This window comes from Chlorocebus sabaeus, chromosome 12 (genome assembly GCF_047675955.1).
Source record: "Chlorocebus sabaeus isolate Y175 chromosome 12, mChlSab1.0.hap1, whole genome shotgun sequence".
In the NCBI taxonomy this organism is placed as follows: domain Eukaryota; kingdom Metazoa; phylum Chordata; class Mammalia; order Primates; family Cercopithecidae; genus Chlorocebus; species Chlorocebus sabaeus.
Window position 1 is genome coordinate 110,144,668 of NC_132915.1, and position 23,101 is coordinate 110,167,768.

General features: G+C 55.7%; 1 protein-coding gene across 2 annotated transcripts in view; it reads right to left on the reverse strand.

Annotated features, from left to right (window-relative positions):
• VAV2 (vav guanine nucleotide exchange factor 2) overlaps window positions 1–23,101 on the reverse strand; it is a 235,677-nt gene that overhangs the window by 85,387 nt on the left and 127,189 nt on the right. For both annotated transcript variants that reach the window (XM_073022082.1, XM_073022081.1), the window contains exon 3: window positions 17,775–17,833. In XM_073022082.1, the coding sequence (XP_072878183.1) occupies window positions 17,775–17,833 (59 nt within the window). The remainder of the gene's footprint in view (window positions 1–17,774; window positions 17,834–23,101) is intronic.

The following is a 23,101-nucleotide window of genomic DNA, read 5'->3' on the forward strand; positions in this document are numbered from 1 at the left end:
CCTCAGCAGCCCCTGATCAGGACAGCTCTGAGCTCCTCCTGTGAACATGGAACGCTCTGTCAGCTACTGGAAACACCGTTCCTTTTTTTCCCTCTCCCCGAACACAGCAGTTTCCTTCCTTGGGCCAGTGGAGGTCTGTTGCGGGCACACAAACGGCTTCCTGAGCTTCCCCGGCTCTCACATCTGGTGCAGTCGCCGGATCACACCAGCCAGGCTGGGCAGTTTTGGGTGGGTGGACATGGGCCACGGCGGCTTGTCTGTACGCGTGTCCCACCCTGGCCAGAGGCAGAAGCGTGGACATGCTGGGCCAGGTCGGGGACTAAATCCACGGCTGGATGGCAGGGCCTCTGGTCTGAGACCCAGGAGGAGGAGCCCACACGGCATGCCCAAGGCAACAAGCTTAAAATGCAGACCTTCCTCCAGCAAACACTCGGAAATGGGAGCTGCACGCAGGACCCCTACTTGGAGAGCTGGGCTGGGAGGGCCGGAGTGGGCGGCCACACTGGGGTTCTCTGCAACCACCAATCTGCTGTGTCACCTCAGGAGAGACCCCTCTCCTCTCTAGGCTGCCAAGGGGGACTGGGCGACACAGCAGCTGAAGGTCCTCTTCCCCCTCCCCGCACTTCCTGCTGACTTGTCTGCTGGGAAATGAAGGGTCAGCTGGGTGGCCAAGGCCTTGGCAGTCTCCCTAGTGAGAGGGGGCCTCGCGTTGGAGGATCAGCTGTGACAGGGACAGCAACCCCAGGGCCTGCCAAGGAGCAGCCACTACCCTTCCAGCCCCTGCCCATGGCAGGCATCACTAATCAATCACGGTGTACTCTCTGAGCCCAGCTGGGAGGGACACTGGGATGGACACACTCCAGGTGGCCGATGGATTTATCAGCCCTGGTGAGACAGTTAGGGATGCCAGTCTCAGCAGAGAGCAAGTTTCCGGGAGAGCCCTGGACAACCCTCCATTGTGGCAGCAACTGCCCGAGGTGGGGCCAGTCTCAGGAGTCCCAGGACAGCCTGGTCAAGCTGCTCCACAGACACCAGCCTCTGTCCACTGGTGGAGTCTTGAAGCAGGGGTGGGGGCACACCTACCCAGCTGAAAGGGCACAGTGGGGCCCCAATCTTTCCTCTGCATTCACAGAGCAGAGGAAAGGGAAGTCCTCACAGGACGGAAGCTGTGCTGATGCTCCCGACAGCACCACAACACGGGGTTCTGTCTCCATCCCAAAGAGGACACTGAGGCCCAGAGAGATGAAGGAAGCTGCCCAAGGAAGCCAGCCAGAAAGTGGCAGAGCTGGGCTGGGAGCCAGGACCTCACACCACCTGGCCATGTCTCGGACAGCAGCCCCGGGTCATCACAAGGGACAGACCACCCCAAAGGGCCTGGGTGTCACCCCTGGCACCTCCTGTCGGCATCTCCTGTTGGCTACCAGCCCCGCTCACCCTCTTCCTGCTACCTCGCCCCACAACCCTCCACCACTCCCACCTGAGCGTCCACAGCAGCCCCTCAGTGGCCCTGGCCTCCACTCTGGAGCCCCTTGAGGCCAGGCAGGGCCAGAGGAAGGCTCCAGACAAAATCTCAGGCCGCTGCCCTGCTGGAACCCCCAGGGCTCCCCTCACACGCTACTCCCTCCCCTGTCCAGTCCTGTCCCTGGCTGCCCTGGTCCCGGTCCCTCTCTATCCAGGGCCACCAAGCACAGTTCCCCAGGGCTTCTGCCTGGGCCAGAACTCCCCATGGCCGTCAGGGCCCAGCCAGGGCATGGCCTCCTCAGTGAGGCGCACAGACCACTGCATCCGAGGGCTCCCACGTCGCCCCATCCCTCCGCTGCCACCCTGAGACCATGTCCCCGGGAACTCTGGGCCTTTAAGGGGCTGCACACAGTAGGTGAACATGACTGGCTGACGGGCGGCAGGCATGAGAGGGTGTGACTTGTCTGCCCCAGTGATTGGGTCACCAGGCCACTGGGCAGGAGCTCCCAGCAAGCATGAGGAGGAGGATGGAGCCCAGCTCTCCCACAGTAACGCCGAGGGGATGGGCTTGGCTGGGCTCCTTTGCAGCAGAGAACAGGGCTTTGACTCCTGGGGGTGGTGCCAGCCCTGGGCCTGAAGGCGGCCCTGGGTGGGGTGGCGCTGGGCAAGGGCCAGCTGTCTAGGCCCCCAACTACCCACCTTGGAGCCTCAGGCCTACGGCCTTAAGTTCCAACCAGAACTGGTCAAGCCTCACCTCTGCCTTCCTGGGATACCTGTTCCATCCAAACCCTCCTTGCTCCCAGAACGCCAGATCCCCAACCTGGAGCGACATACAGGGCCCCCGTCCTGTAGCTGCCCCCCTTCCACCAAGTGGGTGCTCAGGGAAGGGAGGATCCAAGAACAAAATTCTCCGAATAGCAGAAAACCCAGGACTCGGCAGCCACCAACCCTAGCTGGGACCTCGGGCCAAAGTCAGCACCGCGCCTCAGCGTGAGCAGCCCAACTCCCAGAGGGCTGGAAGCTCGGTGCTAGACGGGCTCGAGGCCTGCGTCAGTCTCCCCACCAGCAACCCTAAGGGGCAGTGGAGCGTCTCCTGTCCCCAGGGTCAGCAGGTGAGGCCTGAGGCTGGTTTTCTCAGCTGTCAGAGGCCAGTTCTATCAAAAACCGAGTGGGAAGAGCCCGGACACCCTGGGCCAGGGGCTCCAAGCCTGGATCAATGCTGGGCCCGGAACCCCGGCCCCCTGACTCCTGGGCAGACCCCACTTGAGGATGTCAGATAAAGTTCCAGCCCCACGCTGCCCAGTGGGTTGGCCCTGAGCTAGAGGTGACCTCTCTAAGCCTCAGCTTCCTCCTCTGCAAAATGGGGGCGAAAATCTCTGACTCCCAGGACCAAGGGGAACATTTAATGAGCTGGCGCCTGGGAGGTGCTCAGCCCTGTGCTGCCTGGTCGCTGCTGCTATGATGGCGGGTGGACGGGGCAGCTCCAGAAGGGCCACCGTGACAGACTGGACACGGAGTGGCTTGCCACACCTGTGCTGATCGCTAACAGGGAGGAAGAGAAGCAGGTCCCAGGAGTCCACTTCAACAGGGGTGGGTCTCTTCATGTAAAGATCCAAAGCAGTGAAGATGAAACAAAGCTGTATTTGAATTTTGATAAAAGTAAAGGGTAATCTGATGAAAGTAAAGGGTAAACCCAAAAGTCAGGATGGTGGCTACTTCCCGACGGGCGCTGGAGTGGCTGCAGCTCCTTTGTGTCCTAAGAGCTAGAAACTTCAAGCTTCTTGTCCTTGGGCAGACTGGCCAGCTTGGGAGTGTTCAAAGTAATTACAAGTTAAATCAATGCATCAATAAAGATAAGAGGGAAAGAGCGGAACAAAAGGCTGGAGAAAGCGACAAGCAAGGGCGCCAGATGGCCGATCCCAGGGTTCCTTCCTCTCTTGTTGAAACGCTGCTAAGTGCTGCCTTCAAAACCAGGCCATGTGCTGGCGGGCACGAGCCCCCTGGGAATGTGCCTCGCATGGGGCCGGACATCTTCGGGGAAAGAAAGCCATGAGCCGGGGGTGAGGTAGACAGCTCTGGGCTCAGGCAGGCTCCTGCGTCGTTCAGGCTCCCCTGAAATCCTGGCCCCATCCCATAGCAGCCTGGCACTGGCTCTGCAGTCACCCAGGCCCATGTTTAGGTTTATTTCCACAACACCCTGAATGCATGACCACAGGCTTATCAGCCTCAGTTTCCTCAGCTGTAAAAAGGGGACAATCGGTCCCTACTCTCAGGGATGAGCAGTGTCAAGTGGTGTGTGCCAGGCTGAACTCCTACAGCCAAATATCCTGGCTTCACCCCTGCGGGAAGGTGACAATCCTGCCCTGTCCCTGCCTCCAGGTGAGGTCCAAGGACTCAGTTTGACCAAAGAGATGTGGGCGGAAGTGATCCTATGAGACTCCAAGCAGCAGCCACAGCAGCCAGCACGGGAGCTGCCCTGTCTACTCCACCCTGCCAAGACAACCCGCCCTGTTGCCGCCGGACACTATCTGTCAGTTTCGCTCCAGGACAAACGGCAGGGAGCAGAGCACAGCCCGACCCCTGACCGCTGTTGGCTAGTGCTGCGAGCGAGAGACACTTGCTGCCATAAGTCACCAAGACTCGGGAGTTATCTGCTCCCACCGCAGAACCTTCTTTCCATCCTGACACAAGCAGTCAGTGCCTGGGACACGATACACAAGGGCCACAGTGAGGCCACTGCAGGGGACATTCGGGGACGGTCCTGTTATTACTAAAGACCCTGCTCCAGTGGCAAGAGGAGCTAACACAGGAGCAGAACACTCGGGGCTACTGGGAGTATGAGGCTGTAGGGAGCACGGCGCTGCAGGGAGCACAGCGGGCGGGAAGGGGCTCGCTTCCGACCCACTTCCCGGACCACAGTCTCCCAAGACACCACCAAGATGCCAAGACATCATCTTCTGTTCCGGGACATTTTTAATGACCGCACGTCTCATCTGCTTATGTATAAATCCCACCACAAAACATGATGCGTCTTTTCTTCTCCGTCTCTGAAAACGAGCCGATAATGTGACCCAGCTGCCCAGATAAATTTTTAATGGTGACAGTTGCTGAGGAGGCGGCCTTGGTCTATTTTGCTTGTTACAGAGTAAAACCATCTTCACTCCCTAAAGGGAGGGACAGGAGTCGGAAAGGGCTTCACCTCATCTGATGACCAGGCACAGGACATTCATTCCTCCTGCCCCAAACACACCGTGTTATTATACTTGAGACAGGACACCGGGAAGGAGGAGGACACTGTCCCCGAAGGCTCACCCCTCATCCCTGCTACCTGGAGTGGGGCCCTTGAACCCCAAACCTCCCTTCCAGCTGTAAGCCTCCTCCTGGCCCAGGAGGTCTCGTGGATGCCAGGGCCACATTAAGAAGCACTGGTTAGCGGCCGGGCGCGGTGGCTCAAGCCTGTAATCCCAGCACTTTGGGGGGCCGAGACGACCGGATCACGAGGTCAGGAGGTCGAGACCATCTTGGCTAATACGGTGAAACCCCGCCTCTACTAAAAAATACAAAAAAAACTAGCTGGGCGAGGTGGCGGCGCCTGTAGTCCCAGCTACTCGGGAGGCTGAGGCAGGAGAATGGCGTAAACCCGGGAGGCGGAGCTTGCAGTGAGCTGAGATCCGGCCACTGCACTCCAGCCTGGGCGACAGAGCGAGACTTCGTCTCAAAAAAAAAAAAAAAAAAAAAAAAAGGCCCTGGTTAGGGCTTGTGACGGTGCTGGTCTGGCCTCCGGGGAGTACAGGCCTCCGCCCCACAGGCAGGCTAGACTGAGGAGGAGGCGTGGCTGAGGGACCTGCTCCTGGACCCTGCATCCCAGAGCCGGCCGTGCAGCAAAACCCATGTCCCTGCTGTGTTTGTGTCCCGGGGCTGCGTAACCAAGAACCATCAAATGGGGGACTTAAAATAACAGAAACTTCTTCTCTCCAGTTCTCCCAGTTCTGGAGGCCGGAAGCCTGAGATCCAGGTGCTGCAGAGCTGCGCTCCCTCTGGAGGTACTGGGGGAGGGTCCCTCCTGCCTCTTCCAGCTCAGGTGGGCTCCACGTGTTCCCTGGCCTATGGCTACATCGCTCTAACCTCTGCCTCCCTCTTTAAACGACCCTCTCCTCCTCTCCCTGTGTCTCTCCTCTGGGTGGTTCTTATAAGGACACTTGTCATTGGATTTAGGGCCCAACCAGATAATTCAGGATGATCTCATCTAGAGGTCCCTAATTTAATTACATTTTTGAAGACTCCTTTATCCAATACAGTCCCATTCACAAGTTCTGGGGGATATAGCTTTTGGGGGGCCACCATTCACCCCATATACCCCCTTCCCCCAGGCTTATCTGGGATCTGCATGGAAAGCCAGGGGGCCCAGACGCACAGTCCTCAGGCCTTACTTTGAGAACCACTGCTTGGGGCTGCACCTCACGGGCTGGGTCCCTCAGCACCAGCTCTGCCCATCGGGCCCACGTGGGCCTCCATTTGTAGACAAGGGAACAGGCTCAGGGCTAAGGAACCTGCTGAGGGTCACACCAACAAGGATCCCAGCTGGGCCTCGAACCCAAGTCTCTCAACCTCAGGCCAGGCCCTTAACCCTCAGCCTCCGGGTCTGGAACCCACCACGCCCTGCCCTGCTCTGCCCTGACCCAGGTACGGCTGCAGTGTGTTCACCTGCACATGACCAGTGGCCCGGTGTCCACCCCCCACAGGACCAGGCATGTCGCAAGGCTGGCCAGCTCCTGCTATGTCCCAGCGCCTGGCCCTGGGCCCAGCAGAACAAGGTACCAATAGAATGAGGAATGAATGAGGGAATAAGGGAACAAATGAATAAAGAAACAAATGGATGGCTATGGACTCCCTGAGCTGAGTATCAACATCATGAGACCTTGGGAAAGTGATGCTCCCTGGGCCTCAGTTTCCCCATCTGTAATGAGAGGGAATGAAAGATCCTTCCGATGTGAACGTGCCAGGCTCTAGGAGCTGGACACAGGCTCTGAAATGTGAGCCAGGAGGGCCCCGTGAGTCCACTGGCGTCACCTGGAGACACCTGCCAGGTCCCAGGACTTACCCTGAATCCCTTTGTTTTCCCATCTCACTGCCCTGATGTGCCTCAGCCCAGGAGGAAGCTCACACCCTTGGGCCCTTCCTCGAACAGAGGGTTCTCGCATCTTGACACAAGGGACATTCGTCCACGAGGACCAGCCAGTGGTGGGCAAGGTACCACCCTGCTGTCGACTGGCACATCTAGGATGTCCTCCCCACTATGGTGCCATGAAGAACAATCCCAAATTCCAGGCACCTGAGCTGCCCGAGTAGGCGTAGGGCAGGTGTGATGCTCGGGAGCTGAAAACTGGAGCAGACGCACAACTGCTCACGTACATTTTCTTCCAGCATCTTCTAAAACGACTTTCACGGACAGTCATGCCTCTGGGGCTCTGCGGGCTTTAGGGGATTCCTGAGTTCTGCTGCAGATGGAGAGCCACATGCCCTCCACTGTGCACTCAGGAGACAACTTTGCTGCCATGTGCTACATGGAGAGTCTGCTCACACGGCCTCCTTTAATTCTTGCAGCCTTCCAGGTGAGTGCTGGGAGATCCCCATTTGCAGATGAGGAACCTGAGGCACACAGTGGCAGCTCCTCCTCCTCCTGACTCTCAGCTTTTGGACCCACTGTGTGCCAGGCACTATACTGAGACCTTTACAGACATATCTTCTGAATCCTCATAACCCAGTAACTCCAACCAACTGGTGAGGACCCTGAGGTTCAGGGGCAAGAAACTGATCCAGCATCTCATCACCACCCGAGTGAACCTAGTCAGCTCATTCATCCACCCACATCATATTATTCGGTGCCTACTATGTGCTGGGGAGCAGATGGGTCCTAACCTTATTACTCTTGGCCAACAAAGGTTGCAGCCTTAATGATTCTAGAGTACCACACTGAGACCAATTCATGTGAAATAGGGCAGAGGGAAATGGACAGAAGGGTGGAAGGGTGGATGGGTGGATGGGTGGATGGGTGGATGGGTGGGTGGGTGTGGGGTGGATGGATGGATAAATGAATGGATGAATAGAAGGGTGAATGAATGGATGGATGAGTGTATGGGTGGACGGATGGATGGGTGGGTGAATAAATGGATGGATGGATGCATGGATGCATGGATGCATGGATGCATGGATGGATGGATGGACGGATGGATGGATGGATGCATAAATGGGTGGATGCACGGATGGATGGATGGATGGATGGATGGATGGATGGATGGACGGATGGATGGATGCATGAATGGGTGGACAGATGGATGCATGGATGGATGGATGCATGGACGAGTGAATGGATGGATGGATGGATACATGGATGGGTACATGGATGGATGGATGGGTGGATGGGTGGATGGATGGATGGATGGATGGATGGATGGATGGATGGATGGATGCATGGATGCATGGATGCATGGATGGATGGATGAATAGATGGATGGATGGATGGACGGATGGATGGATGGATGCATAAATGGGTGGATGCATGGATGGATGGATGGATGGATGGATAGATGGATGCATGAATGGGTGGATAGAGGGATGCATGGATGGATGGATGCATGGATGAGTGAATGGATGGATGGATGGATACATGGATGGGTACATGGATAGATGGATCAGTGGTGTAAGGATGTATGGAAGGAAGGAAGGAAGGAGGGATAAATGAGTGAACGGATGGACTGATGAGTGGACAGATGGAGAAACTGAAGAAGGGATGGGTGGATGGGTGGCTTGATGGGTTATAGGGTGCTTGAATGATGGATGGGTGGGTAGATGTACGGATGTGTGGACAGATGGACAGACTGATGAATGGACTGGGAGATGGGTGGCGTGGTGTGTGCGTGAATGGGTGGTAGGGTACCTGGATGGGTGGATGGATGAAAGAATGGACAGGCAGAGGGTAGATATATACATGGATAGATGATGAATGGGTGGTAGATGGGTAGATAAGTGGGTAGATAGAAGAATAAAAAGAAGGAAGGAAAGAAGGCAGAACAGAAGGCGGGGAGTGGGGGGTAGATGGGAAGGAGGGAGTGAGACGAGAAAAGAAGTAATAATAAAATCCATTAGATGAGCTGGAGAAGTATTCTCAGTGGGCAAACTGGCAGCTCAGCAAGTTCATCTGACAATAGCTGTGATGATCTGGGAGCTGAGCAAAGAGAGAAACTCAGCTGCATTTTGTCTTTTAAAGACAGACACAGGCAGATCCCTGCCCCACTGCAGAAGCTCAGGCTGGCTGTTCACGCCCCCCGGCCAGGCTGCCAGCCCTGCTTCTCCTGACCGTCTCCAGCATGAGGGAGCTCATCTACAACAGCCACGCAGTAAACAGCCAGTTACTGTATTTCTGAACAAATGTGTCTCCTTCACACCATCATCCTCACGGTGGCAACCGCAGACAGGACACACCAGTGTTCCTTAGCCCTGCTGCTCGGCTAGGGGTGCAGGGTGGGGGCACAGCCCCCCGTTGACCCAATGGGCACCCCTTGCCATTTCTGTGCTGCACCTAGACTCATCCCAGGTCACACTGGCCAATGTGTGCCATGCACTTCCCATGTGCCAGGCCCAGAGAGTCACCCGATTCTCCCACTCAGTCCTTATGAAAACCCCACACACAAGATGCCACAGTCACCCTATTCACGGACGACATCCCAGGTCTTGTAGGCGGCAAGACTGGATTCCAGCCGCCAGTCACTCAGCTGTCAGGTAAAAGCCGCGGCAGGCCCTGGACAGCGGGAACGGGTTCAAAGCCTTCTCTGTGGGGCCAGGTGCACACTTTTGGTGGCCAGTGGGCCAGGCTGTGGCTTTAGTACAGCCAAGGTCAGTGTCTGCTGCCTCTGCAGATATGGCCTCCCTCTCCCCCAGGGCCACTCATTCCTTCCCAAGTGTGGGTCTCTGGTCAGCAAGCATGGGGAGAGGGTCCTCGGCCAAGAGAGGGTGGAAGGCTTGGTGCAGAGCTGCCCCCATGCTGAGCAGCAGAACTGGACACTAGGCCAGGTCTAGTGCATGGAAAAGGAATCCCTCAGGCACTGGGGAGGCCCTGCCCCAGCGGCCCCTGCTGACATCACCCCTTGCTTGTCCCCTCTCTGCACTCTGAGTACCACCCACCGGCGGCAGCTCCCACAGGTGTGGTAGGTTCCATCTGACAAGCACCCAAAAGCCTGGAGCGGGGCAGGGAGTGGCCGAGCACAGTCTGCATCACCCTGCACTATGGCCAACCCACACATGCCACGCCCCTTTGCTACGCCAAAGCGCTTGCCCACCGACGGCCAGCTCTGTCACTAGCCTTGGCTGCTACATCAGCATTGGCATCCCTAAACCAAAGAAACCAAGCCAGGCCTGAGTGCCCTGGGCTCTCCCTCCCCGTGCCAACGCTGCCCAGACAGGACAGCCGAGCACCCTCCCTTCACCCGTCCTCATCATGAGGAGCACCAGCCCTTGAGAACCCGCAACCAAGCCCCAGGGAGGATCCCAAACACTCCGGGTGCCTGCAGCTCCCGCTGGCATGATCCCTACATGCAGACTCGACTGCTGGAGATACTGGGATACAGAATGAGCAAGATCCAGGCCTGCCGGGAACTCCCAGTGCAGAGATACGTGTGGGCACGTGAGCATATACACACACACACACCCATCTGCACATACACACACACTCCATGAACCTGCACACACACCCCCATCTGCACATGCACACACCCCCCATACACCTGCACACACACACACTCCATGAACCTGCACACACACCCCCATCTGCACATGCACACACACCCCCCATACACCTGCACACATACACACTCTATGCACCTGTACACACATATCTGCATATACACACACACACACTCCATGCACCTGTACATACACACACATCTGCACATACACACACACTCCATGCACCTGTACATACACACACATCTGCACATACACACATACACTCCATGCACCTGTACACACACACACATCTGCATATACACACACACACACTCCATGCACCTGTATATACACACACATCTGCACATACACACACACACTCCATGCACCTGTACACACACACACATCTGCATATACACACACACACACTCCATGCACCTGTACACACACACATCTGCACATACACACACACACTCCATGCACCTGTACATACACACACATCTGCATATACACACACACACACTCCATGCACCTGTACACACACACATCTGCACATACACACACACACTCCATGCACCTGTACACACACACATCTGCACATACACACACACTCCATGCACCTGTACACACACACACATCTGCACATGCACACACACACTCCATGCACCTGTACATACACACACATCTGCATATACACACACACACTCCATGCACCTGTACACACACACATCTGCATATACACACACACACTCCATGCACCTGTACACACACACACATCTACACATGCACACACACACTCCATGCACCTGTACACACACACACATCTGCACATGCACACACACACCCATGTGCACCTGCACACACCCCCACGTGCACGTGTACACACACACATGCACACACCCCCACGTGCACGTGTACACACACACATGCACACACCCATACACACGCACCATCTGACACAGTTTGTTCTGCCTAAACTTGGAGGCCCCAGCCATGGCTGGACGGATGCAGAGGAGGAGAGTGGTGCGAATGAGGCAGTGACTGCGCCAGGCCAGAGTGCTGGGCCTGCCCAGTGCTATTCTTCACTGAGTTGCCGCTGGCTTGTGCTACTGACCAGGGCAACGGGGGCCTGGGGTGTGGAACAGGTGCCAGATGGATGGAGCAAGCCAGCTGGTGACTCGAGCCTACCCTTCAGAGAGCTGGCTGCTGTGACCAGAAGCAGGCTGGAGGGGGCCGGACCGCAGCCTCAAAGCCCAGCAATCCAAAGGTGGCCTCTTCTGACCTCCCCTCTCCAGGAAGGAGTTTAATATCTTCCAATTACTCCCCTCCCACTCCCTATGCAGAGGAGGTTGAATCCATTATTGTAATGAAAGGAAAGAAAAAGAAAAAAAAGACTCTCCAATGAGGCCGGCCCAGGGACTCACATGTCATCCTGTCCGCTCACAGCAGACCCACCGAGGACAGGTGGCCAGGACGTTTGATGTCACCAGGTGGGACAATTAAACCCATCTTGCTGGCGGGATGAGCTGCTAAGCATATAATGACTGCCACCTCCCGTCCCCATCTCCTCTCAGCCCGATTACCTGGAATTAAGCAGGCAGCACCAGATGGGAGAAGGAACACCAGCTCGGATGGAAGAAAGCGCTGAGAGCCGGGGATGCTGTGCCCAAGAGAGAAGGCTACAGGAGCCACAGCAATGTCTTCAAACACAGCAAAGACTCCGGGGAGAAGAGGCCGGGACTCTCAGGACAGGACAAGGCGTTGGCGTGCTTATCCTTCACCTCAGATAACAGCGTGCACAGAGGGTAGCACGTTCATTCACGGAGGTGTGGGAGCTGCAGAGTCTGCCAAGGCCCACTCATGGAGCCTCTGGCTGAGATGCCTCACTTGAGAGGTATTTGGTACCTAGTAGGTGATTCGGGAAGGCAAAACCAGGTTTGGGAGTGGAAGTCAAGGATGCAGCCCTCACCACTGCACTGACTTTCTCATTATCTGGGCCACCCAGCAAGGAACGGGGTTCCAGTGCCCTCCCGGCCACTGCAGGAGCAGAGGCTGAAAGGAAAGAACTCAGCAAGAGGCTGTCTCTGCAAGCTGCCTCTGTATCCCGGGAGGGCACCCGGCCTCTCCCTACACGAGCCACACCTTAGGTCTGGTTGCCCAGTGCTCCGGGATAAAGTTCGCCACCAGCTCCCCCTGCTCATGGGAAGACCAAAAGGCGGGTCCTCACAGCCATAACAAAATGCGAGGTCACTGCTTACAGTTCCCAAGGTTTTGTTGTGCTTAGATTCGACACGGGTATGTCTGATATTCTAAGAATTCACTTCATACTGAAGCAGGAAGTTCCAGCTTACGTGCATTTCTCTCACTCCAACCTCAGCCTGACCCCTGTCCCCTGCGTTGCAGCCGTCACAGCAATGCTACGCACAGGAGCCAAAAGGTGGAAACAGGCCAAAGGTTCATCACGTGATCAACGGATATGCAAAATATGGGCCCAGCCACACAATGGAATGTTACCCGGCCATAAAGAGCAATGACGCACTGACCGGCTACGGCTGAGTGAACCTCGAAAACAAGATGCGGAGTGGGAGAAGCCACGTGTGAAAGGCGCGCACGGTATGATTCCACGGACACAAAACAGCCAGAGCAGGCAGACGGAAAGCAGGCTGGGGGCTGCCTGAGGCTGGGGAGGGCGGTGACTACTCACGGTGACCGGTTTCTTTCTGGGGTGTGAAGACGTTTTGAAAGCAGATAGAGGCGGTGGTTGCACAATACTGTGAATGTACTAAATGCCACTGAATTGCATACTTTAAAAGGGTCACATTTATGGGATATGAATGTATTTGAATTTTTAAAAGTCAGAAGCAGAAGAGAGGGTGGCAGGGCTGGGCCAGCATGAGACAAAGCCAGGAGCCCAGCCCAGCAAGGAGCCAGGGCTGAGTCCCTCCATCCGGACTCCATGCTGGTATGTGCCCCCCACCAGGACCCCATGCTGGTATATGCCCAGACTCGCCACACAGCTGGGCCTTCAGACAGCCTCCCAGCCAATCCAGGGGCCTTTGCTGCAGCTCTAACAGGTCACCAGAGAGTTGGAGAGTTGGTGGCTTCAAGCAACACAGACTCTTACAGTTCAGGGCGTCAGAAATCTGAAGTGGGTTCTAGGAGCTGGCATCAAGGTATTGAGGGTCTGGTCCCTTCCAGGAGGCGCCGGGGAGAATGTGTCCCTTACCTTTTCCAGCTTCCGAAGCCGCCTGCATTCCTTGGCCCACAGCCCCATCACGCTAACTCCGCCTCTGCCATCACATCTCCTTCTGACTCTGACCTTCCTGCCTCCCTCTTAAAATGATGTGTATTTACATCTGCGAAAACCCTTTTCCTTGTCACACTCTCAGGGTTTGGGGGTTAGGACATCCACCTAGCAGCCGTGGGCCTTCACCAAGGACCAGGTGCTGTGCTGTACGGTGCACAGACACACAGCAGCCACACGAGGCAGGGCCATGCTCCCAGCCTATAGAAGAAGAGACAAAGGTTCCAAGAGAATCCCTGCCCAAGGTTATTTGGCTGATGAAAGTTTCCTTCATGGGTCCTGACCTCATAGGCTGAGGACACCTTTTGGCTTCCTTCTCAGGAAGTCCTACCCTTCACCATCTCCTCCCTCCCAGCCGTTCAGAGCTGTGATGACCCCAAATTAGGACACCCCCAATCTGGAGGGTTAGCTCTGACCACAGCAAGATCCACATCCCCACACGCCTCGCTGGGTGCCTTCCACAAACCCCTCTCCTACTCCACAACCACAATCCTCCCCCTCGCCCCCCTTCCCCAACACGTTTGATCCCCCCGCCGGCACCAGGGCGGGATTCTTAGATTAAGTCTCCAATTCATCAGCCTCTGAGAAGTATAATTGGCGCTTTTATGGAAAATCAGCTCATTATGCAGAGTGCAAGGGTTGTGAAAATGATGTTTTTGAAGGAGCACGTTGGGCTCCTATCCAGCCATGAAACGAGGGAGAGAGTCTTCAGGGCTGTGGGCTTCATTTGCGGGTTTTCAAGAAGGAAAGGGTTGTGCTAAACTAGAACCTTTTGCTAATCACTAACACTACAAAACACTCGAAACGAAACGCTTAGTGTCTTGTGAAGTGCTGGTGGCTGACCCCAGAAGGTTCAGTTCCCCACGGAAATCTCAGCCCATCCGGAGCAAGGTGGGACACTGCTCAGACTCAGCCACCAAGCAGGGCTGCCTGGGAGGGTTACCTGTCACCTGTCTCCCGAACTCGCAGGTGAGCGTGTGAACCAGTGGAGGTCTGTGCTCAACCCCAAGGGCTGCAGAGGGAAAGGACCCAGGAAAAGTCCCAGAGTGGGGCTCAGAGGAAGGAGGGTGGAGGAGAAGGGCAGGAAAGTCAGGCCCCGGGGAAAAGGGCCTGCAGAGGTCTTCCTACAAAGCCTCGCTCTGCACTCAGGAGGCCCTTTCCTTTGGCCTGCAAACACCTCCCCTTCGTCTCTCACATCTGCCTGTCCTGTGTGCAGAAAGGGGTAACTCAGCAGACTTGAGGTGCTCAACCCTTCCACATGCCAAAGAAAGGACTGGCTCTTGCTCAGCTCCTAGGAGATGACCTCTAACCTCTAAGTCCTGGAGTGTCTGCCGGATAAGCCCTCCGGATAAGAGCGTCTTCGTACACCTGAGGCCTTGGGCCACACAGTGTACGCTCATGATGTGGTTTATGGCAGGGCTGTGGGCAATGCAGGATCTGTGTGGCCTCGGGAGGGGCTGGGGATGGAGTAACTAAGGTCGGTCTCACAGGCATGCCCAGCCCCACCGACCACCAGTGAGGACCCCCACTCGGCTTGGGTGGGCTTCCGTGGCTGGCAACGTTCTGCGGCTGTTGCCACACATGCCTACTGTCACACACCGTTGCCAGGAGAACTAAGCACTATGCAGAAGGCTCCATGGGGAGGGGACAAATGCAAACCCACACCCGATGTATCCCGGCTCCACCCCGCGGCCTTTTCCGTTTGCTGATTTGAGTCTAGACCTTTCTCCGCAGCCATAATGGCTTCTCCTGGTGAATCCGAGAACCTGAGGATGGTCTTGAAGACCCCACACACACCCTGCTACTGTCACTAGAGCATTTAGTGAGCGCTTCTCTGGGCCAGGCCCTGCACCCTGGGATTTACAGGTCTCATCTCAATCAATCCGAGATGCCCCCAGTGTTCATCCTCATCGTGTAGATGTAAAAAGGGAGGCTCGGGGAGATATCGCCAGCACGAGGCCCACAGCTAACCAGGACACAGGCTACAGAGCTGGGTCCACCGACACGCAGCCCTGGCTCATCACGCCTCCACTCAGGTCTCCCGTGGGGCAGCAGCCTTCAGGGCTGGGGTCTGTGTTCCCAGTCCCAGGGGCCAGTGTGCCCACACGCTGCCTAGGCAGTTCCCCGACCTGAGAGGGAAGAGGGCAGGTTTCCCTCTACATCTGCCAGCCCCAGAGCCAGGGCCAGCAAGCAGGGCCAACCGACTGCTCTGCCCATCCTGGGAGGAGTGGCATGAAGCACCAGCAGCATCCTCTGGGGTTGGCTGGGTGGGGGGGCCAGAGAGGTGGGGGAGGGAGGGGATGGCCTGTAGGGAGGGTCCCCACCCCGGGCCTCAAAGGGCCTCCCCATTCATCAGACAGCAGGACAGACATGCAGGATAGATGCAGGTCCAGCCCTTTCCACTGTCCTCACCATCCCCGAAGCCACCAGTGGGCTCCCGTTGCCACCTGTAAACCCCAAGGGAAACAGGCCCTCAGAGCTTCAGACGGAGCACCTCAGCCTTAGGAGGGCAGGGGCATCCAGGGCCTGATACGGACACAGCCGTGACCCAGGACTGTGACCACAGACTGTCTGCAGCAAGAGAAGGGATATGGCTGTGGGCACCTGCGGCAGGACCACACCAATGCCAAGCCGGGCCACCTGCCTTCCCAGGAACAGAATCAGGTCACTCGTCTGACGTGGGGTCTGCAGCACCAGGCCTCCAGTTTGGGAGAATGTCTAATGCATTTGGAGAAGAGATAAAAAGTCTAGTATTTTGTGCAGGAGCAATTAAAATGACTGACTTTTTGTTGCTTGAATCTCTTTCCTGCCTAATATGTTAAAAAAACAAAACAAAACAAGAAGAAACAGGCTGGGGAGTAGAACCACGCCACTGACAGTTCTGTACGTCATGGGCTGGTGGAAGGAAGAAGCAGCCATCATTTCTGGAAACAAAAACAAACAGCACATAGTCTTTGTATCCAGAAATGATACTTTAAAAAAAAATTAAACGTGTTTTAAACGGTGCCTATTACAGACTTTGCACCAGTTGGAAAACAGCCTACGCACCTGGTGGAGGGACTGGTGGGGCCCCAGAGGTGTTAGTTATCCTCTAGAAAGTACTCAGGGCGCTGGGCACCGGGGTTTTGACTGGTATTCTTTATGCCCCAAATGTGTTCTAAATATTCTTTTGTATGTGATTAATATGGAATTTTAAGAGTCTATCCTATATTTCACATTTTTTATAAAACCTCAATTCAAAGGAATTTCCGAGTCCTCTGAGAATCCAACATCGGAAGTCCCCATGGGTTTAGGAACATTTAGCCCTGCCCAGGGCCTCTGTGAACCTGAGCAAATGGCCCCCACCGAGGGGCAACTGTGCCACCCAAATGCTCCAGCACCATCGTTCTGGGACCCCCCAGCCTGCAGTCACACACAGCGTCCCCCATGGATGACATCAACATGAGGCCCCTTCCCAAAATCAGGGCACCCTCATGATGTCACCTGTGCCCAGATGTGACCCCATCCTCTCTGCTGTCAGGCCAGGCTCTCTCTGCCATCCCAGCCTCTCCTTCTCACTCTGCTGGCCTCTGTCCTCCCAAGGGTCTCCCAGACACACGTCCCCACCCCGTCAGGAACCTGGTATCCCTGAGCTCAATCTGTGGGTCAGAATCCACAGTGACCAGTTCTTATCTGGGGCCATTCCCTCCTCTCACAGACGCCCAAGGGCCATCCAAGTGTCAGAAGCAGGAGGCAAGATCACAAGTGTCAGAAGCAGGAGGCAAGATCACAGGGGTCAGGGGACCCTCTGAGGCTGAACTCTGCAGTCCAAGCAGAATACACAGAGAGTGGAGAAACTCCTTGGCTTGACTTGTCCAGATGCCCTGCACAGAGACCTGAAGCCCCTAAGCTAGGCAAGTCCACCCTGCTTCAGCCCTATCCCTGCAAACAGACCCCAGCTACCTCATTCTTGGCAGAGCCCTCGGTTCTGATGTGTGGAGAGCGCATTTAGGTAGGCAATGATCTGTGAAAGGATTAATTTACTGATCTTATTACCTAAATCGAAAGAGATTTTGCAGCCGTCAGTAACATGTTTGCAAGATTTCCCCGGTGTGAGCCGAAGCCTCCCTCCCCCGGCACCCCTTACTGCAGCCGCCAACAAGTTCCTCGACAACACGCTGCAAATGCGTGATAAAGACACAGGCAGAGGGAGGGCATCTGCTTCCCACCCCGGTATCTGTGACAAGGCACGCCGGTGTCACCGGAGATGAAAGGACCTGGCCTCGGCAGCGCACTCCGGAGAGCTCACCTGATTCCTTTGTTCTGCGCAATGCTGTGCAGTGAGAGCCTTGACACCGCGGAGATGACCTGGGAGAGACAAGAAAAGACGCTCCTGTAATTTCACAAGAAACCAGAAAAGGCATCACAGAACTGGGGACAGTGTTTTACAGGACATCGAGAACTGTCAACTAAGCACATCGCATCTGGGTAAGAAACACGGCTACAGTTTCAGAGATGGGGAAACGGGAGCCCAGAGAGGTCAAGTGACCCACTCAAAGTCACCCAGCAGCCAGGACACCACGCACATGCAAATGTCTCAGGGTACTGCTTGCTTCCCTTCAGGCCCTCCCCTGCAGGACATTTAACCACATGCCTGGCTCCACGGAGGGCTTGGGACGTAGAAGGGCAAGAGCTCCAGGCACACAGCGGCATGACGGGATCTCTCCCTGTCTCCCCTGACCAGCAGATTGGTCAACAGGAAGGTTTGGTGAGGAGCAGTAGTCGCTCCTCCTCCCTCTGCTGCCCCTAACCAGCCTGCCCTATGATGTGGGCCTCCTATGGATAGGCAGGACCCACCTGTCTCCTGGCGTTGAAAGCCCCAACACAGCTACTCCACAGATCTCCAAAGGGATGGGTGACAAGCAGGCCGGACCACAGATCTCCAAAGGGACAGGTGGCAAGCAGGCCGGACCACAGATCTCCAAAGGGATGGGTGGCAAGCAGGCCGGACCACAGATCTCCAAAGGGACGGGCGGCAAGCAGGCCGGAGAGAGGGCAAGAGGCTCTGCAGACGAGTATGGGGAACCCGGGGCAGGGGACAGAAGATGGCTGGCCCAGGGGCACAGGTTGTCACACACATGAGATGGCCAAGAAGCTGTCACAATTCACAGGGTGAATGGAGCTCCTGCATGCCAGACTCAGGCCCTGAGGAGGGAGGTGTGGCCTCAATGTTGAAACTGCACCGAGTACACGTGTGAGTCCATGTGTGTGCACAAGTTCTCGTGTGTGGTCATGTGTGCAGGTTGCTTGCGTGTGCTCCAAGTCTGTGTGTGCACTGAATGGCCACATGGCTGTGTGTGCGTGTATGTACACGTGTGTCTGGCGGTGGGCAACCGGAAAAGGCCCACGATGGCCACGTGCTGAATTCATAAACACCCTCCACTGGGTGCTGGCGTCAGAGGAACGGAGCCCAGAGGGCGCTCTGTGTGCCACACACCGCACCAGGGAACCCCACGAGGCCACCCTGTGGTGCTCATTTGCTAGACAGGAAAACCGAGGCTCGGTCACTTGGCCAAAGCCCCCCAGCCGGATGTAGCCCCCAGGCTTCCTTTCAGGCTGTTCCGCTTCCAGCAGCAATTTTCAAAAGCGGGAGAGGAAAGAAAATGAACCATAGAGACGGCAGGTTCGACCAATGAGCCAGCGGCTGCGTGCTGCCTTCCTGTAGGTGCTGGTGGTTAGGGGCCGGGGCTCAGGGAAGCTGGGGTCGTGGAAGGACAGGGTTCTTCTGTGCTTCCTCAGACAAGACTCAATGGGCCGATTATGCAGCCGGCCGAGCCGCACTCCCATGCTGATGCTACAAGGGGCCTTTCATAAATATTGAGGAACTTGGCTCTGTGACTGTTTTTGGCTTTTAAGAGCTCTAAGCATTTTGGGAAAACAAAAATTAAAGCAATATTGCTGTATGTCCTTACAGTTATTTGGAAGAATGTTAGATCTCAAAGGGTCTGGCAACTACAGGGCACCCGAGCCCCCCTCACACACCTCCCACAGCAGACGTGGCTAATCAACTCCTCCGAGGAGCCGGGCGCAGGCCCAGAGTCCTGCTCCATGGAGTCTAAGGAGGCGCCAGCATTCGATCAGCGCTGACACACAGGAACATGTTTGTCAACCTGGAGTCGGCGCAAAGGCCCCAGGTCGGGTCGTACAGCTGGAACCAGAGGCAGAGAGGAGGCGGGGTGGGTGAGCCAGCCAAGGCCAGAACATGGCTCTCCTGCGTCCGCGCATCTGTGGCTCCTGTGGACAATTTCTACAGCTGCTATTGAGCTTGGGGCGCTTTGCCCCAGGATGAACATGTCGTGAGTGGCGTATGAAGGGCTGTGGAGGGCCTGCAGCTTCGACGGGGCAGCTCCTTCCATAGGTTCAGCGTGACCAGCTATGCTGGAGGAGCCCTGTCCCTCCATCTGCCTGAATTTCAGGCTTCCTGGCTGGCACTGGGGACAGGGGGAAGCTCAGGGGCCCACCATGGGGGACCACACTCCAGTGACCCAAAACCCAGGGCAGGCGCTGCTGGAGCAGACACCGGACCGCTGAGATAGCCATGGGGTCAGATGGGGCAGAGGTGGCCCCATGTGAAACCCACCGGCCTGAAAGTTTGGGAGCAGAAGTACCTCCCTGCAGGAGGAGGGATGCCCCACAGTAGTGCCCCAGGGCAACTCTGGCTATGCCCGCCCCACTCCCAGGACAGAAAGCTGGTGTCCCCAGGGGCCCGGCTCTCAGGCAATGATCAAACACCTCTTAGCCCACAGCCCCAGCCAACTCTTCCGATATCGCAAATGTCAAAGGATGACATTTTCCCTACTTTTATTACCTCGTCTGTTCCGAGTGCCGGTTAACAAATGAATGGAGACACACAGCCGTACTTCCCCTCCTCCTGCCCTCCCTCTCCCGAAGACAGCCGCCAGGGCAGGAGGAAAGGAGTATGCGTGCTGAGGACAAGGAACAGGGAGGAAGGACAAGGGGAAAGATGTGCCACTCGAAAGGACCAGGCCTGCTGGGGAGCCCACCTGCACCGCCAGCTCCCAAAGCTTCGGGCCTCTGTGCCATTCGCCAATGTCCAGACCTCACCGGGCCGTGCTGGGTGAGACTCACTGAGGAATGAGGTGGGGACTGGAGAGCCCAGAGGACAGGCTGGGTGGTTGAGTCCAGATCATGGACGGCAGCCCTGGCTCCATCCCCACCCAGCCATGGCCTGTTCTGACCTCAGGTTCTCAGACATCGGCAGCCCGTCAGCCTCCACACAGCCACAGTACAACCTTTTCAAGATGGTGCTTTAAAGGACAGACCCTAGGTCCTATCCCCCACCCCAGAGGCTCTGGGGCCTGGGAATCTGCATTTACAATTCAGGGCCCACATGGCTGGATATGCAGCCCACTGGGGCCCTCTGTCCCCTAGGGACTGGCCAGATGGGTAACACCACAGACTGGGTCAAAGGCTGCGGGAAGCCAGGAGCATGTCCCAATTGTCCACTTGTGGATGCCTCACAGAGGCAGGGTCCCTGAAGCCCCTCCACACTGGGCGGGGAAGCAGAGGGACCAGGAAGGACACAGGGAAGGGGATGTGGTCTGTGAGCTCTTCTAGGGTAGGAACTAAGTTGGCTTTGCTGAATGACTTATCTCCAACATCTTCACGTTATAGGCCCTTCAGCTACAACTCCACCTGAGAAATCTTTAGATCATAGTGACCGTAAATGCAAAGCTCTATGCTGCAATTTCAGCAGAGGATAGGAAGCCTCAGTGACCCCAGAGCCCAGGCACTGAAAACTCCACTTGACGGTTCCTTCTACAAAAACACTTCAGCATCTTTACCTTACTGCATCGAGTTTCCAAACCGAGGACAGAGGTGCTGTGCTCACAGTACTTGCAACTTAAACATCCATAGTCAAAACTCAAGACAGGGCCATGAAGAAAAAGGAAACGTAGACTGCGGATTCACTGTTGGACAATCACCCAATTTTGCATGGCCTTCTGGAAAGAACCCAGATGTCTAGCTATTCACACGTGACCTCAACCCAGTCTCCACTGCACCTCTGCACCTTCTCTCTGCATCGTCTGCCTCACTTCTTTTTCACACCTCCTGTAACTTCATCCTTCTGTGCTGTATTCTTAGTGACTTCCTTGGTTCTGTCTTCTGATTCATTAATTCTCCCTTTGGCTCCACCTAGACTACTGTTTAAGACACATATTGAGTTTTTCGTTTCAACAACCTCAATTTTCATTTTGAGAATTTCTATTTAGTTCTTTTCTCAAAGTCCATCTGTTCTTTTTGTCCTGCTTGTTTGCTCATCATTTTCTCTTCTTTTCTTTTGCATTCTGTTCCTTTTTTCCGAGAATAGAAACTCTCTCTCATCAATTGCATCTGCTAGCCCCCTCCCCCATGCTGATCTGTTCTTTTTCAGCACCAGCTGGCTAGTCTGGTAAACATACATATATTCACAGATTACATGTATTGTGTATAAACACACGTATATATCGTTCTATGATGTAAGTGCATCCTCAATGGGAATTGTTTTCAATGGGTGGAGGGAGCCCCCAAGCTCTAAGAGGCATAACTGTGAGGCTCTCCTGGTTTCCCCCCGGCTTTCAGGCCCCACCTTGGGCCTGGTGCCAATGCAGGATGGATCCTGCCAGAGACTGTTTCCCTGCCCAGCCTGGGATGGTCAGCTGCTTCTGTGTGCCAGGGTACAGCTCTCTGGTCCCCACTGCATGGCCCTCTTGGCCTTCCTGGCTCAGCTCTCTGCACTGCATCCATTCTATCTCCCTCACCTCTACCATGATGCAACCCCAGCCGTTGGGGCCCAGGCCCTAGGGTGGCCCTGGTTCCAGGCCTCCCAGTGGGTGGGTGGGGAGCCAAGCTGGTCTGGCTCCTCTTTCTGTCTTTGACATTCCTCTTGGTTTCTGACAATAGAGGATTTCCCTTTCTAGTTCTAAGCCTAGTAATCGTGTTTTAGTTTGCATTATTTCATTTAAAGGGGGATTCTATGTGTTGAGGGGAGGGGAGGAGCCCATGCTCACAGGACCACTGTGTTTCGTAGAAATCCCTACGCCTTCCACAGAGCAGGAACTCACAAAAACCTCCAAGCAAAACAGCCGTCAAATCCCCGTGAGCCTGGGGCCCATCGGTGGGAGTGAGGACACGTCTACTCAATGTCAGTCAGTGCAGGGCAACTACACTGCGATGATTTTAAAGAGGAGTCTGGTCGGGCGTGGTGGCTCACGTCTGTAATCCCAGCACTTTGGGAGGCCGAGGTGGGTGGATCACTTGAGGCTAGGAGTTCGAGACCAGCCTGGCCAGCCTGGTGAAACCCCATCTCTACTAAAAATACAAAAAAACTAGCCAGGCGTGGTGGTACATGCCTGTAGTCCCAGTTACCTGGGAGGCTGAGGCAGGAGAATGGCTTGAACCCAGGAGGCGGAGGTTCCAGAGGGCCGAGATTGCGCCACTGCACTCCAACCTGGGCAACAGAGCAAGACTCCGTCTCAAAAAAAAAAAAAAAAAAAAAATGAGGAGCCTGCCAATTTTGTCATTATGATAATAGATGACGGGGTGGTGTTTATTTAGCATACATCACAGGGTGGC